Source organism: Physella acuta, unplaced genomic scaffold (genome assembly GCF_028476545.2).
Source record: "Physella acuta isolate Inbredline_101_S28 unplaced genomic scaffold, ASM2847654v3 ptg000037l, whole genome shotgun sequence".
Classification (NCBI taxonomy): Eukaryota; Metazoa; Mollusca; class Gastropoda; family Physidae; genus Physella; species Physella acuta.
In genome coordinates this window covers 301,268-318,815 of record NW_026731557.1, presented here as the reverse complement: position 1 = coordinate 318,815, position 17,548 = coordinate 301,268, and the positions used below count along the sequence as shown (strand labels likewise).

General features: G+C 31.4%; 1 protein-coding gene across 1 annotated transcript; it reads left to right on the top strand.

Annotated features, from left to right (window-relative positions):
• Positions 1-7,755: 7,755 nt before the first annotated feature.
• Positions 7,756-16,769, top strand: LOC131942919 (uncharacterized). Its single transcript, XM_059302893.1, has 9 exons — positions 7,756-7,800; positions 13,578-13,908; positions 14,218-14,358; positions 14,709-14,774; positions 15,261-15,383; positions 15,877-15,953; positions 16,089-16,187; positions 16,479-16,550; positions 16,678-16,769. Exons 2-9 carry the CDS (start codon positions 13,589-13,591, stop codon positions 16,716-16,718), a joined length of 939 nt encoding a protein of 312 aa, XP_059158876.1. The 5' UTR covers positions 7,756-7,800; positions 13,578-13,588; the 3' UTR covers positions 16,719-16,769.
• Positions 16,770-17,548: the final 779 nt, after the last annotated feature.

The window sequence follows — 17,548 nt, the reverse complement described above, 5'->3', positions numbered from 1 at the left end:
GCCGGCCGTGACTGCCCCCCCCCCCCCCGAAATATCAAGTGCCTCCCCGGAGAAAAAAGTCTAAAAGAAACACTGCAACCAAGGATACGATGATCTATTGAAACACACAGAAATACACCCCCACTATGAAAGGGTCGCATGGAGATGGATCTCTTTAACACTGGATTCGGACAATCCTGTAAAAATCAACCGTGAAAATAAAAACATCATGTATTGACGGTGGAATAGGCCAAATACAAAGTCATAGTATTACCTGCTTGAAATCACTGTCCTTCAGAGATACACAACTCTGCTAAACCCAACAGAAGCAAACATGTATCGGCTTGTAATGTCATTTTTGTTTTAATTACAAATAAGATTCTTGATAAACTTACACAATATACGCTCATGAAAGAAAACATAATTGCGTGCGACACTCTATTCCTGTGTGCTTTTAAATTGATGACAAAATGAATTAGTACGAAAGATTAAATTAAAATTAAAAAAAAAAATAAGGAAAAAAATCACTCGGTTATGACTATTAAATAAGATTCTTCAGGTAGCAAAATAGTATATTTGTTTTAAGTTTAAAAGGAGACTTTTTTTAAGCTTTATGAAAGGAAAAGCAAATATTACCAACACCAGCAGTGGAATAGTGGAGGTTCCTGGAAATCTCTAGCCAATATTCCATAACTGTTAGTTATGTATTCCTCAGTTCGTGCATGTTAATTAATCTTCCCGATACGGAATAAACGCCGATGTGGAAAAAGGCCGACAGCAAAAAGGCTGATAAAACCAGAGGCTGATAAGCCCGAAGGCGTACGTCTATATGTGGAGCCAACGTTAGCTATGAAAACAAAATATATGAATAGATAACTCCAAAAACGCTAATAATAGGTAAATTATTAACAGAGACATTTCTATAGAACGATAAACAAGCTTGTAGCAAAACAGACAGAAGCAAGTGCTTATAAACAGCACTTTGACAATATATAAGAGTAGGCGATAAAGAAAAATGTTCTAAATAGTATGTATATATATATATATATACAAATATATATATATATATATATATATATATATATATATATATATATATATATATATATATATATATATATATATATAGACCTATATATGGCTCTTTTCAAAAATTAGGGTTCGAGTTTTGTGTTAAGTTTTCCAATTTTCCAATGCCCAAACATTCAATCGTCTAAAAGACTATGCAGCCATATAAATAAATAAATAAATAAATATATATATATATATATATATATATATATATATATATATATATATATATATATATATATATATATATATATATATATATATATTTAATGCAGATAATGAAACTCATATACAATAGTACAATACTATTTCTATAACTATATTTAATGAAAAAGTCAAGGTAAAAGTCTACAAAACTTTATTTATATCCTTAATAAGCCGTGCACAGAAACTAGTGTCGGAAACACGAATTACTTTCTAAAGACGTTTTTAAACAGGAAAACACCAAAAAAAAATTCAAATTGATTTAGATGTATTATTCATCAAACGAAATCGACAAAAGAGTTTCTTTAAAGTACCGGAGAACTTGGAGCTCATAGATGCATAGACAATAAAATTAACCGAGGCGTTTACTTGATACACTATCTGGAGCAGTCCGTTTGTAAGTCGGGTTATATTAAAAGAAAAAGGTTGGTAAGTCGCAAATAATTGATATAGTTTGAAAGCGTTGCTTGGTATTAGCACTAAACACATCAAGCTAGTACAAAGAATTAACGAAATTTTGATGGTTTTCATATCGCTTACTCTCTTTAAGTGGGCTTTCTCTGACATGTTTTTTACTTGTCTCGAAGATCGAACTAGTTTCAGAATGATCATCACGGAACAAAAAATGATCGTCACTACTGGGATAATCAAAAATATGATAACAATAACCGATTTGTTATACATTTCGTAGAAGTAAATATTATCCATAAACAGCTGACTAGACGTGAAATAGACCAATGTAATTCTACTTATGCTGTCGGTGTAAAATTGTACACTATACTCTAAGTAAAACGGGATGTATATCACAAAAACGAAACAGAATAATAAAAGAGCGATTACGATTGTTCGTGGCGAGGTAAACAGGAGCCCGGCTTTAAAGGGAAACCACACAGCGATGAATCGTTCAAGGGCGATAATCACGACAAAAAGTACATTCGTACCGACGGAGTAGGTTTTCCAGGGATTGACGTAGGTTATAATATAGCTGTAGTAGGTGTAAGCGCTGGTGACGTCGTACAACAGCATGATGGCTGTCAGCTGAAACAACATCTGGGTGATGGAGTACAGCAGGTCAGACACGGCCAACGACGTGAACAAAATGTTGGTGGATTCTTTGAAGCCGTGGTGCACCATGATGACGATGGTGAGGATGTTTCCCACAATTCCACACACACAGAGGATGTGGATGATGATGCAGTTTACGGAGAAAAGAATGGCTTCGACGATTGCGGTTGGTACGTCGATAGATTGACCCTTTGAGGCTTGTGTAGCTTGACGTATCGTGAATCCAATCGTAGTTGAGTGATTTAGGTCCGTCATTTTTTTAAAATAAACACGTATTTTTTAAATCTGCCTGACTATCAGAAAATCACCTGATTTATCAATTTTTTTTTAAATTTTTTAAAAACCTACTTTTTTAAAAAAAAAGCATTTAGGGTATCGCATTTGTGGTCAGATTTTATAATATTTTGGATTATTCTCCTACATATTGTATTTAGCTAATCAAATATAATTACCTGAGCAGGGTACTTCTATAACAATTCTAGTTTTTAAAATTCCTGTTTCAAAATTTGTGTGGTTTAACACTTACTTCTTTGATAAATTTTTGAAAATGTTGAAATTGCAGCTATTTAAGCGTACTTTTCTTGTTATCTTAAAATATATATTAAAGTTACCTCATATTGTTTCACATTGATATATTGTACAAATAAATATTATTATATTTTTGTTAACCTAATACATTTGGTAAATAAAACTGAGTTTTATAACGGTTTATTGTTCAACACATTTGATTCTGCTTAATTTTTTTCTATTAAAACTACGGATCGCAATATACCCAATATAAACAACATGAGATGTTCAACGACCTACATTTCGTGATTTTACTTCAGATATTTTTGTAGCTAGACAGTATCGATTTTATCATTTTCTTAACTATGTCTGTCTACTAAGATTAAACAAACGACAGCAGTAACAATTAGTCTAAACAATGCGAGCGTCCTTCATTATTTATCGTAATCAAGCAATTACTTACCCAGAAATTATAGTAGATGGTAAGCATTCATAACTTATAATTAAATAAAATATAGTCTTCGGTTTTTAGTCTTATCATTTATACAGCTTTTTTGTCATGACATTTAAATCATACAAGGATTTCAGTTTAATCAAATAGGATTATATTAATAAAAGCTTTAGTGATATCAAGTAGCCGTCAAATTAGATATTACCGAATAAAAGTGATTGGGTTTAATTATACTTTCATGTGTATTCATATTTTGAATTATCCATCTGATAATTGTTAGTTGTTTTCGTTTATTTCATACAGTAGCAATTGGTTTCTTTATACGCCGATGTAATGAAAATAAATAATGCTCTCTTTTATTTTACCTTATATGTAACCTTTACTTGTATTAAGCATTCATTTTCATTCGACAAAAACATTCCACAAAAGTGTTTGATACTAGGACACACCATTTTGTTGAAAGAAATGAAATAAAACTAGAAAAATTAGAATGTGTTAAATAATCTACACAACTCTTGCTAAATTTGCTAAAAGCATACCTAGAGTTTTCGTATTCTCATTTTTGTTTTAATTATGATTTGCTTTAGTCAAAACATAGTGTAAATAATATGTTCTCAATTTATAAAGCAATAATTTTTTTATGAAAAATACTGTCAGCTTCAAGGTCCAAAAGATGATATTTGCAACGTTTTACTATAGTAGATTTAGTTTGAACTATAAAATTTTGCTAAAAGTTGAAATTTGTCTTTATTTCTTGAACTTTTGTAAGTTATTATCGTGTTGTATTTTAAACGTTGTATTTATTTTAATTGTTCTTTAAGTTGTCTGAATATTTAAAAAAAAAAAATTGTATCATACCCTTCAATATTTACAATGTTGTCAAACATTTTACCTAAATATATTCTCATTGAACAATGGGTTTGGACTATAATATAACACGAGTTAAATATTAGTACATTGAATTACATTTTTAATTGATGACTAAAGAGTTACTTATCATATGGGGGTCGCAGTGTTATTGGCCAGAAATTCACCAATAGTTTTTATATCATTATGACTTGAATTGAGAAATTGACTCTTTGTTGGTCTCATTGTAACATTATACTGAGATCTTATTTAACGTGGTTTCGTCTAGCTATTGTAATACACCCGAGCTTGAAAATGTAAATCCAATGTGATACTATCCAGTTCTACAGTCAGGTTTAATTTGACAACATTCCTCTAGTAATAAGAGAAATATTATTTATTTACACTTGTGGTAATATTAATCTTAGGGAGCTATCTAATAAACCGATGAATTTTGTTTTGTTTTTTCTGTCAGTATTAATTGCAGTTAACGACATAATTCGTGCTCCTTCACTTTTTTTCCTCCACGGCTGTGGTATTGGAATGGATTTCCTCCAACACATACAATAGCGTGTCAACATGTAATGCCTCATCTGGTCAGTTGACTTCGACTTCATCCTTTCTGCTAGATTTATCATAGATGTTTGTGTTACATCAGGAAAATCTATTAAACAGTAGTTTTCACCATCTTTGCCGCAAACAAAATGTCTAAATTAATTTAAACCGATATAGATGAAAAGGTATATATAAGGGAAATAATGCTGCATGTATATTATTAATTATGGTTGTTTCCCTTTGTAGGGGATTTCATTTGGTTTCCTATGAATGTAAGCATTTAAAAATGTAATCATCTGTAAGGACGGATTAGAACCAGCGAATCTTCAAAGTGAAAAATCAGGACTCCAGCTACTTTAATTGATATTTAATAACTAGTATCATATTTTTCTAGGAGAAAAAAAGTATAATCTTTTTTGGCACGTTTCCTTTCACAACGAGACTTAAAGTTGCATTGTGGATTATTTAAGAAATGATACAGTGGTTTTTGTGTTTTGTAAAATATAAAATGAATTTTAAAAATGTACCCAAAAATGTTTTATTGTATGTCATGTGAACCGCTGATTAACAGATGTAAAATTTAAAAATATAACATGTATGATTATAAATGTTTAACAAACTACTCAACTGTGTGATCAGAGGCGTAGCGACCCCTCCCGGCGCCCGGGGACAAACTTTCAATTTGGCGCCCCCCCCCCCATATATTTTTTATATTTATAATTCAAAACTGCAGCTAAAATGAGCTTTTTTGGCGCCCTGGGACATATGTACCCCCCCCCATCCCCCGTCGCTACGCCTCTGTGTGTGGTCATACCGCACATACGTATCCATGAGCTTTCCTTAGCATAAAGCGATATTTGGCATCGCAATACAATTGAGATAGACGCATGTTTTATCATTGTTATTTTGTGCATCCTGGTATGGGTGAGGGTTTGAATTCAAGATCGATAAAGTACTGCAATAGATTGTAGTCAGTGGCGTAGCGTGGGGATGGGGGGGGGGGCGGCGGGTACGGACCGCACCGGATGACACAATTTAGGGGGGTGACACCAAGGCAAAAATAAGCAAAATATAAACAGAAAAATGATAATTTCACTTAATTAAATAATTAATTAGAGTGAATTAAATAGTCTTTTAAGAGCAAAGTGGACAAATCCCTACGCGGGTGTGGGGTGGGGGGGGGGGGGGGTCACACCATGACGTAAACTTGCTAATGATATAGAAAACATGCAACTTCCAGCTGAAATTATAACCTAATATAGATACAAATCGTTAGTATTGTCTGAGCACAGTTTAAAGCAATCACCGTATGGGTGACAAGGGGGATGGGGAGATTTACATCAACTCAACGTTGCAATATATATGGCTGAGAAAAACTGTTTGGTTGAGAATCGTAATAAGCTATATGTTAAACCATGTAAAGGGGGGGGGAATTAAATACATTCAGCAGAAATTTTTAAAAATAATTATACAAATGCGTACACACATACTTACAAGTATATATATATATATACATATATATATATATATATATATATATATATATATATATATATATATATATATATATATATATATATATATATATATATATATATATATCGATATATTTTTTTTCTTACGGGGGGGGGGGGGTGACACCATCAGCTGCCGCACCAGGTGACACCCGACCTCGCTACGCCACTGATTGTAGTTATTATTATTTCCTCTACATTTCTGTGCGGAGAAGGATTGAAGAAATAAGTAGACACAGTGAGGGTAGACTCTAGTAAACACATTAAAATTATGCTTTGCAATCGCTAAAAAATGTAAGCACCAAGTTGTATTATCTAGGGGGGTGGTCTTAGTAAGTGATCCGAGCAATGTTATATCTTATATAACAGATAGTGGGCTATATCATTTTGTCATACTGTTGTGTACGGTGTAAAAGGTGGATACACATATTATGTTATATAATATGTGCACGATAACTCACATTTACTATTGTATAAATCTTGTGTCCATGTTTGTACACATAACATACGAATTGTGTAGAACAATATTTAACTTATTTAACAATTAAAATATTTGTTACAGCGTTTTCGTAAATGATCGCTCAAGTAAATCTCTGCCTTACACAAGGAAGGAAATCAAATGTATAAATAATTTATAAATTTATGATAAATAATTTATAATATTTTAATCTTATTTCGCTTTGTAAAACGACTTTTGTGTCAATAATTTTTAAATTGCAATGTCTATACATGTAATGTTTTGTAATATTTATATAAATAAGGTCTGAATAAATAAACAGTAGTGTTATCATCATGTAACAAAGATATTTGTTTTATTACACTGAATACCTACATTGTACTCTTTAACACAAATCTATTCACTCATATATATACAGAGGCGCAGCGATGGAGGGGCGGGGGTCGCGGACCGCACCGGGTGACACCATTTTGAGGGGTGACACCAAGGCAAAAAGATTGCAAAATGTACAGAAGAAAAATGTTTTTGCCAGTTCCATTAATGATTAATTACAGTTAAATAGTCTTTAAAGTACAAATCGTCAATTATTACAAGGGGAGGTGTGACACCATGACGTAAACGCGCTAACTTTAGAGAAAACAATGCTACATCCAACTGTATTATTAGCAGACTAAAGATAGACATCGTTACTATTACGTCTGCAGTGATTATAGCTTTTATATATATATATATATATATATATATATATATATATATATATATATATATATATATATATATATATATATATATATATATAATTCAAGTAAGCGTGTCTTTTTTTTTTGTAACGTGTACGTTCATTTGAGTGCAATAAACGAACATACCAGCCAGCCTGCATGTATGCATATCACATAGTTTAAAAATGCATCCGTAAACAAAACAAACATAAATTGTTAAATCAACTGTAAGCAATTTTTATTTTAGAATAATTGATAAAATAATTAATGAAATATTGTTTTTTTTTTTACCCTTCAACTTTCGAACTTACACAAATTTAAATATTTTATCATAGTCATATCGGAAATTACGCTTGGAAATTCCATGTCTATTTATAGTTTCGGGACCATCTATGTTATTATGATGATTTTATCCTGATGTTTTAATCAAACGTAAATTTTATCTTTTGTAATCTATTTGTAATAGAAGTTTCATTATAATCTTTATTTAGCAAAATTATTACTTGAGACATCGCTAGTCTTTTTTATGCGTATCAAAAGGTTTTCTATTTACAGATGTATATCAATTACAGCTGTGTTAGTACCAAAATAGTACACCTACTTGCAATGTTGTAGTAAAAAAACAAATATATCATCCGTGTATCAATATACATCTTTTATTTCTTATATAATGATGTGAGACATGGTTGAATAGAATGTAACGGTTTAAAAGTCTCGCTTAGTAGATATACTCGTTCCTTAGTTTTTATTTATTTTCAAAGTAATTCTAGAGGACTTAACAGGACGCCATTTTTTATTGAACTAAATATATCGTTGTCGATTTCAGATTTAAAATGGCCACTTTAACACTTGTTACACACATTTGTAAATTTACGGCCTTTCACAAAAATTAAAGTTTGTGCAATATTCACGATTTAATTCTAAAAACAGTCATGTAGTGGTTTATTTTCTCAGATGAATGATTTCACCCCACAAGTATTGTCAAAAGCTTTAATGTTTAGAACACTGAAATATTCAAAGCTGCTTTAATTATTAAACGAATTTTAATGTACTGTAACATCTTTGTCGCGAAAGCCAACTTGTTTAACTTTATGGACAATGAATAAAGAATTAAATTATTTAAAGGGAATAATTATATTAAGCTAGACCACCCGGATTTCCGTTGGATAATGTTCTGTCAGCAGATAAAGTCAACGAAAATGCTCGCCACGAGCCAGCACCAACCCACCACTAATAAAAATTTTAACTCTACAACTACTTTAGATTATTTGGTTCAATGTCGAAATCAATCAATAAATAAACGTATAAGCTAACCCAAATTAATTTTATTATGGGCGTGTGAGGCGCCGCCCAGGGATCCGACAAGAAGGAGCGACAAACGGAGTAGAAAGTTCATTCTAAGCTGCATTACTGAATTATCCATATTCAAAGTTAAGATAATAGATTACAGCTTTACTTTCCAAATGAGCTTAACTGGTTTCTACATCAATTGTGTGACGTCTTAATAAAAGTGGCATCTCTAACCTTTCCGAATGGGTGTGGGCGCTTTTTCTCCAATTTGAATATTTTTTTAAAAAACCTACTAAAATTAAGATATTTAATATGTAAACGGTTTTGTTCTTCCCTTAATACAGGCACTTAGATCCAGGGGCGTAGCGAGGGGGGGCGGGGGGTGCGGACCGCACCGGGTGACACCATTTAGGGGGGTGACACCAAGGCAAAAAATAGCAAAATATATAGAAAAAAACTCGAGGGGGGGGTGCAAATCGAAAGTTTGAGGGGGGCGCAAATCGAAAACTTGAGGGGGGGGGTGCAAATCGAAAGTTTGAGGGGGGGGGGGTGCAAATCGAAAATTTTAAACCTTGTCCCTGGGAAGGGTCTCTATGCCTCTGGGGGGGTGACACCATTAAGTCCCGCACCGGGTGACACCCGACCTCGCTACGCCACTGCTTAGATCTAATCTTTAAAAGTTACAAGCAAGTAGTTTGTTGGATCACAATGAGTTATTGTTTGTATTGTATTGTATTGTTTTGTTTTGTTTTTTCTTTTTCTTTTTGATTTGTTGTTGTTTTTTAATAACCGGATGAATTCTTATATTATATTCAAAACCATACACGTTTTATTTTGAACCGTGGTAATATTTAGATTTTTTAAACACTCATACTATAGAACACGTACAAAAAATAGTCATAACCATATAGGCCTACGTGTTTTAACTGAAGCGCTCGTCCTAGAAAATCATTTCGGAAATTTCCAAAGTTTGGATATTTCCGTTGTTTTTACAAGCTTTTATTTAACTTGCTTTTCTGTATGTCTGTCGTGCTTGCTTTTGTCTTAGTGGGGCCAAACTGTCGAGTGAAGTTTCGACCAATACTAATGGAGCAATTTCTTTTTAAAATTCAAAACCCTTTTTTTTTTACAAAAATATATAATATTTATATAGCCTCAGATCAGCTTTAAATTTTTTAAATATTTTTCACATAACTGACATGTTTATTCTAGCACCCACGGGCATTAGTCTACAACCTCATAATATTTTTTATCAGTGGGCGGGGGTTATCAAAGAAGAATTTACTTCGAGAAATACTTTGTATAAGGTACTGGTCAGTCGCGGTCTGTTTTCACTCAGTTGTGCACTATTTGGCAGATCGGATTTGCCCCTGAGTTCTATTTGTATGACGAGAAAGCCTGCCTAAATTATAACGTTTGCGGTACCGACGAGTGCCCTAGCCAGCAGCTGACCACTTAGCTTTAAATATACATTTATGCGTGTATATTTGTACATGCGAGTTATAAGCACCTGACAACATTAAGTACGTGTAATCCTTAGATTTTCGAATCGGGGTTCAAGTCAGTAGAATGTCCCTGAGTCCATCCAGCTCTGATAGGTACCCAACTCATGTTAAGAAAAAAAAAAGCAACTGGGCATAGATGTGACCACACAATCCCTTAATATGTCGAGGTCTTGAAAACTGATAAACTCTACTTCATCTTCCCAATGTGTCTTGGGCACGAACGGGAAAAGATGATGGTGAATGCTTAATTAGTAGATAGAAAAAATGTCTATTAAGATTGTTTAGTTATAGTAATCACACAGACCGGTGATGTTGAGCCTCGGTTACTACGGTGTAATGTTATACTGACCCAAATCATAACTATAAACCTGATCCGCTCTATAATCTTTACCCTAGTATCAGTGGCGTAGCGAGGTCGGGTGTCACCCGGTGCGGCACTTAATGGTGTCACCCTCCCAGAGGCATAGAGACCCTTACCAGGGACAAACTTTCATATTTTCGATTTGCACCCCCCCCCCCTCAAACTTTCGATTTGCACCCCCCCCCCCTCAAACTTTCGATTTGCACCCCCCCTCGAGTTTTTCTCTATATATTTTGCTATTTTTTGCCTTGGTGTCACCCCCCTAAATGGTGTCACCCGGTGCGGTCCGCACCCCCAGCCCCCCCCCCCCCCCTCGCTACGCCCCTGCCTGGTATTATTTGTAATCATTACACAAATCTTTACTTTGATCATTACCAAACAAACATTAAAATTGTTCTTTCTTAATGGTATGGTAATGCATAGCGAATCCCTAATCAACATTAAGGGTGTTTTAAAATTTGCAATTCAATTTATACGGTGACAACAGTTGGCACGGAATCCTTTTTTTCACATTAGCTTATAAAAATATTTTAAAAAATAAAATAACAAAATAACAGCGTTGCAATAAATAGCAATGATGTAGTAAACACATAGCAGTAACATAGCATTCAAATATTTGGAATGAAATAATATTACATAGTTATAATACAAAATAAGATAGAATCAGGGGCGGAACTACAGTGCCGCCAGACCCCGCAATGCGGGGGGGCCCACGCCATTTAGGGGCCCACGGCCGACCATAAAAAAAATTGTTATAGTTTAACAAAAAATTTCTTGCATTTTTGACTTAATGTTTGTTTTGTAAAAAAGATTACCGTAGCTGCGGTTGGATTATCTTTATTCTATAGACACCACCCCTTGGTCATTTTTCCTTCGTTTTTAAACCAATGTGAAAGCCGAGTCCTCTTTCTCCTACAATCAATCTTATAAAAGATAAGCAAACGTTCAAACCACTTTCATGACTTATTTCCCTTTTTTAAATAGTCAAATAGTGATGCCCATAATCCTCTTTTTAATAGATTTGTACTAAACAAATTAAAAAGCAATTACTTCTCTTTATTATTATTTGTTTATAAATTATTTACTAAAGAATGACATTGTATAAAAAGAAAATGTATTTAAAATTTATAAAATAAATACAAAAAAACATAAAAATAAACATGACACGAGACACCATTATTTACAGAAAGCTTTCATGTTTAATATTCTTTTGTTTAAAAAAAAAACACATGTATTTCTCAAAACACGAACAGGCTAGCAATAAGTATCCTATGATCGTATTTTGTGTTTGAGTATATATATATATATATATATATATATATATATATATATATATATATATATATATATATATATATATATATATATATGCCTATATATTTATATGGGGGGGGGGGGGGCTTAAAAAAATTTTTTGCGGGGTGGCCCCTTTTTTCTAGTTCCGCCACTGGATAGAATGAGAATATTATATAAATAGATGAATGAAAAATGTTGCAACGAGTCAGTTAAAGCCATTAAATAGTTGTTGTTTTAGTTTAGATTTGAATATATTTTTAGATATAGATAATTTTATTTTATTATTGAGATTGTTCCACAAATTAAAACCAGAGTAGGCGAAGTTATGTTTTTGAGGAAAAGTTGTATACGGGATGGGTAAGCTAAGACGACAAATAATTGTGTGTTAAAATGAAAAAGGTCTTAAAAGTAAGAGGGGGCTGTTTCGTAAAATATTTTAAATAAAAAATTGCTTTAGTATATAGTATTTTTATTTAATGGAAGTATATTAGTTGTAATAAAAGAGAATTATAAAGCCATCATGACGATTGCAATTATCAAGGCAGAAGTAAAAGCGAATAAAGTTTATGTTAGAAATTGGTTCACTGGTGTAACTTGTGTTGAAAATCGACTAAATAAAAACTGCAAATGGCATGTTAATCTGTTATTTCAACGAATACAAACTGTTTCTATATCAATAATATAACAGGCTTAGTCCCAAGATACTAAATTACCGTTTAGATTATTTTTCGTATTTAATAGTTTGGTATTTATTAAAAATTACCTTTAAAATTAGAATAGATGATTTACCAGTAAACATAATCCAAGTATGAGAAGCTGACAAAAATAAAGCGGGAGTGACCTCCCTTAAACCTTCTTGTATATTCATAGATAACACTAATGAGGAAAACTCTAGTGCAGTCGGGATATTTACAGTTGTTTTGTTTTTTTAAATCAATTTTCAAATTCCTAATTTTTTTCAATAAAATAGAATCTCGAAGAAAAAAAAATAGCGCACCAAATGAACAGCAAATAATATGTATATAATAGTGCGGAACAATTGTGCTTTATAAAGATAGACAGAGAAATTAAGTTAAAAATAAAATCATAAATGTTTTTGAGAAATCGAAAATAGTGTAAAGTCACCGGAAATTACTCAAAATGTATCATAAAACACAGAATTCGGTCTTCTTTATATTTGTGCAATTTCGTTCTTCTATCTAAAATAGTGCTTAAGTTATAGGCTTTTGAAAAACCAAAAGTAGAATATATTTAACTTTCGATTATCAGAAATCGCTGAAAAGTTGGAACACAATTACAAATGTAATACTTATATATGAAATTTCGTCAACCAGCTGTAACAGAACTTAAGTTATCGTGTTTGCAGACACACAGACACACATACACACACAGACATACAGACAAAATTGCAAAATTAAGTATTTCCGACTCAGTGATGTCTAAAGCTAATTTTTTGCCCGATTAAAATAGTTCCTCTGTACTCCGTATACGAGAAAAAAAGGCTAGTATTAATCACTTTCTTGTCATTATTACAGACAAAAATTACATGATAACATGAAATATTTTTCAATTCATATCAAAACTTGGTAAGGGGGGTGACTTATTATGTTATATGTGATAAATAGAGGTAATTATGTCAAAAAGAAATTGTTAAGTCAAATTTTTAGTAACAGTCACATTTTTTTTCTGTAAAACAAATGTATTTAATTTAAAAATTGTCGATTTAATTATAATAAAATTGGTCTCTTTATTTTCAGCTTGAATAAAAATGATCAAATTCTCAGTAGTAGTGCAGGTGTTTTTGTATATAATGCGTACGCACTGGCGAAAAAGAAATCACCGTCTGAAAATACCTGCCTCTTCAAAGGACACTAGCCAAGTCCTTTCTCCAAATTTTCTTCAGCAGAACATATGGATTTCAGATTTTCTAGCCTACCCAGCTATCATAGAGTTTTCAAGCCATGAAAGAAGAGTCCAAACCTTTAACAGTCCTTTGTTTATGTGGAGGAGACCACAAGTTAGTTGCCTTCGTCTGGCAGAAGATGGTTTATATTTCGATACGGATAAGGATGAATGCGTGTGTTACAGGTACATTAGAAATTGTCTTCATTCTAAACTGTTTGAAATTGTAGCTCAATTCAGCAGATATCAATGTTCATTTATAAATCAGCGAACCACAGTTTTTAGTAAATGTAATTTAAACTATGTGCGGAGATATATTTATATATAGACATATGCGTAGCTATATATATATATATATATATATATATATATATATATATATATATATATATATATATATATATATATATATATATATATATATATATATATATATATATATAATTTTATATTTGTACAGTAGATGTATGAGTTAATAATACATTCTACTCCCAGATGCCTCCATTCCTTGCCGTTGTACTCACTACAACAGAATAGCCCTTGGCATGACGAAACCTGCCCCCTCACAATTGATCCCTGGAGTCGAGCTGTCCATGCGATTTCAACACAATCTTTATTTACTCCATTGTATTCTAAGTAATATTTTTGTGTGCCTTGTTGTTGTATAGATCATATTGTATAATCAGATTACATGATTTATTAGCAGTAGACATTCATTTAAGTTGATGTTGTCATTATAATAATAGTTGGTGGTTATTGGTTCGTGATTGGTGGTTGTGGTTGGTTGTTGGTTGTTATTTTTTGTGGTTGGTGGTTTGTGTTTAGATGGTGGTGGTTGGTGGTTAGTTGGTTAGTTGGTTAGTGGTTGGTGGTTATTGTATGTGCCTGGTCATTGTAATGATAGATCCCAAGTTAAGTCCCATTGAAATAAAACTTTTTTTTTGTCATTTTAAAAATAAAATTTAAATTTAATTTTTTATTCATAGCCGGCCTAGAGTACAACAGGCAATGCCTGTACATTTCTACCACACAGAATACGGTGATGTTGACAGGTAAGCTATAAATACTTCTTTCAGAATAAACTTCATTTGAAATATTCATTACAGGCTTGCAAACCCGTCCTGCGCGTTGTTGTGCTCTAAGAAGAAAGGCTGAATTAATATTTTAAGAGGATTTCATCAACGCGTTACCAAGCGTGGTATTCTAGACGTTCTGTTTGAATGCCTTGAGTGTAGGTTAACCACCGTCATATAAATAAGGGTCAACCCATTGATACGAAACATTGTAGGATAGTTCACTTATTCCATTACTTTACTTCACATGCACTGTAGACCGTCAGGTTTGGAAGGACACCTTTATTTTTACACTAATTCCTTCACCTTCTGTGTATAAAAATTATCCTCAGCAATTATATAAATTTTTTATATAATTTACATTAAGTTGAATTGCATGCATTAATTAGGCTTTTTCAAGATCATGATAATATCTATTTTTTTCCTCTGTAAACAAATAACTTAATGTATTATGAATTCAATTAGAGCCGTGTTAAGGAGAAGCAGATTGGAGTTTACGCCAGAAATAGATCACGCCAATAATCAGATTAATGCGGTTGATCTTCACATCAAGCTAAAATCAACAGCCAAACAAAATACTGGCAATGAGTATGTTAAAATTCAATTGGTCATTTAAAGCAAAATTAGTGCAAGTTTCAAAATTATTATTTCTAATTAGTATTTCTTCAATAGTGCTGCGAATTTTAAACTTTCTTTTTTAATATACATACATATATATATATATATATATATATATATATATATATATATATATATATATATATATATATATATATATATATATATATATATTATATATAATCTGTTAAAATTTAATAAGTAATAGCTAGAGAAAGAAGCAAATAGAAACGATTTTTTTATAAGAAATAATTATATATATATATATATATATATATATATATATATATATATATATATATATATATATATATATATATATATATATATATATATATATATATATATATATATATATAATGTAATGTGTACAGTAACTATTCTATTTTCATTGCAATATCCCTAAAGATGCATTGTTACAAAAGTCTTTGGCATTTTGCTATGGACTAATATATTTCAACAGGCTGAACAAGGACGCTGGGCATACATCTGAACAGTCTCAACCCACTGACTACATTTTCATTTTAGAACAACTAGAAAGTAATATGAATAAAATTAAATGTAATCTATCTTTTGAAATTGTGTAATTATATATATATATATATATATATATATATATATATATATATATATATATATATATATATATATATATATATATATATATTCGCTCAGATGCAGGTAGTGCAAGATCTGAAGATCCAGTCATAGAAAACCCATGTCCTGCAGATTACAACGGTCTCTCCGAGGCTGTTGGTGGAGCTCCGTTAGACTGTAAGTTATCCAATTTTTATCATATCAACATTATATAGAGTGTGTTTTGTGTACTTCAAGAGCCCGGAGAAAGGGGATTATTGGGTAAATAGTCAATGGTTCAAAGGGTTAAAATTTAAATTAAACATAGCTTGTTAAATTTGAATATACCTTATACATTTACCTGAAGATTTCCTTTGAAATTTAATACAGTTTTTGAAATGTGCTAAGCAGTTTTAACAATATTAAAAAATAAAAAAAGACTAAATTTGTTTTATTTATTTCGCTGTTTTTTATGTCAAAATGCTGAAGATTCAGAAGCAGGTTGTCAGTTTGATACGGATTACTTTGGTTATCCTGGGGGTGTTCGCGCTCCACTAGAAGGTAAATAATAAGCGAAATATTATAACGGCCTTCGTTATAAATTAAATTACGGGATATGTATTTCTAACGACAAAACAACAAATGCTTGCTGTCGGTTTCTAATATGTATGATGAACTTTGTTTGCAGATGAATATGGTACAGAAGAAACCAGTCTGGAGAGGGACTGACAAACTTTAACAGAAGAAAATAAAAAGCATTCCATATATATATATATATATATATATATATATATATATATATATATATATATATATATATATATATATATATATATATATAAAATTTATTTTTTAATCTATATATATAATTTAAGTATAATAAGGACTGCTACTAGTATGAAAGTTAGCTTGTAATTTAAAATATGATGAAATATAACCATAAATGTGTGCGCTATAAAATATGTTGTGTATAAATATGTAACAGAATGAAAATAGTGTAACTAATTTTGTAGCCTTATACAGATAAGATTCCAAAATATCAATTGAATTTTTTTTTATGTAATCGATATATGTATATAATTAAGTGCAAGTCTTACTTTATGTATTTCTATATTTTCATTAAATTTAACTGCACGAAACACTTTAAATGTACTAAAGAAACAGCATAATATAATTAAAAAAATAGATGAATTAATAAAGGTTAACTGCATTTATTAAAAACCTATGCAATGTACTGATAATTCTCTAATTTTTTAAAAGCCATTTGGTAAGACGTAGTTTAGATGTTAAAAATACAGATCATCTAGATACCTATTCTGTTATTGCACTTAATTGTATTTAACTTTAATATTAATATTTAAATTAAAGAATCAGACGAAACATTATTTAAATTAGAACTGGGAAAATTTTAATATTGTTTTACGTTTTAATTAGCAAAGTTAAGTTAAGTTTTTTTACTTACTTACTTACTCCCTGTGAAGTATAGGGCAGCAACAAATCTCCGCCATTCCACTCTGTCTTGGGCGAGCCACTATAATTCATGCCAGGTCTTGCCAGTA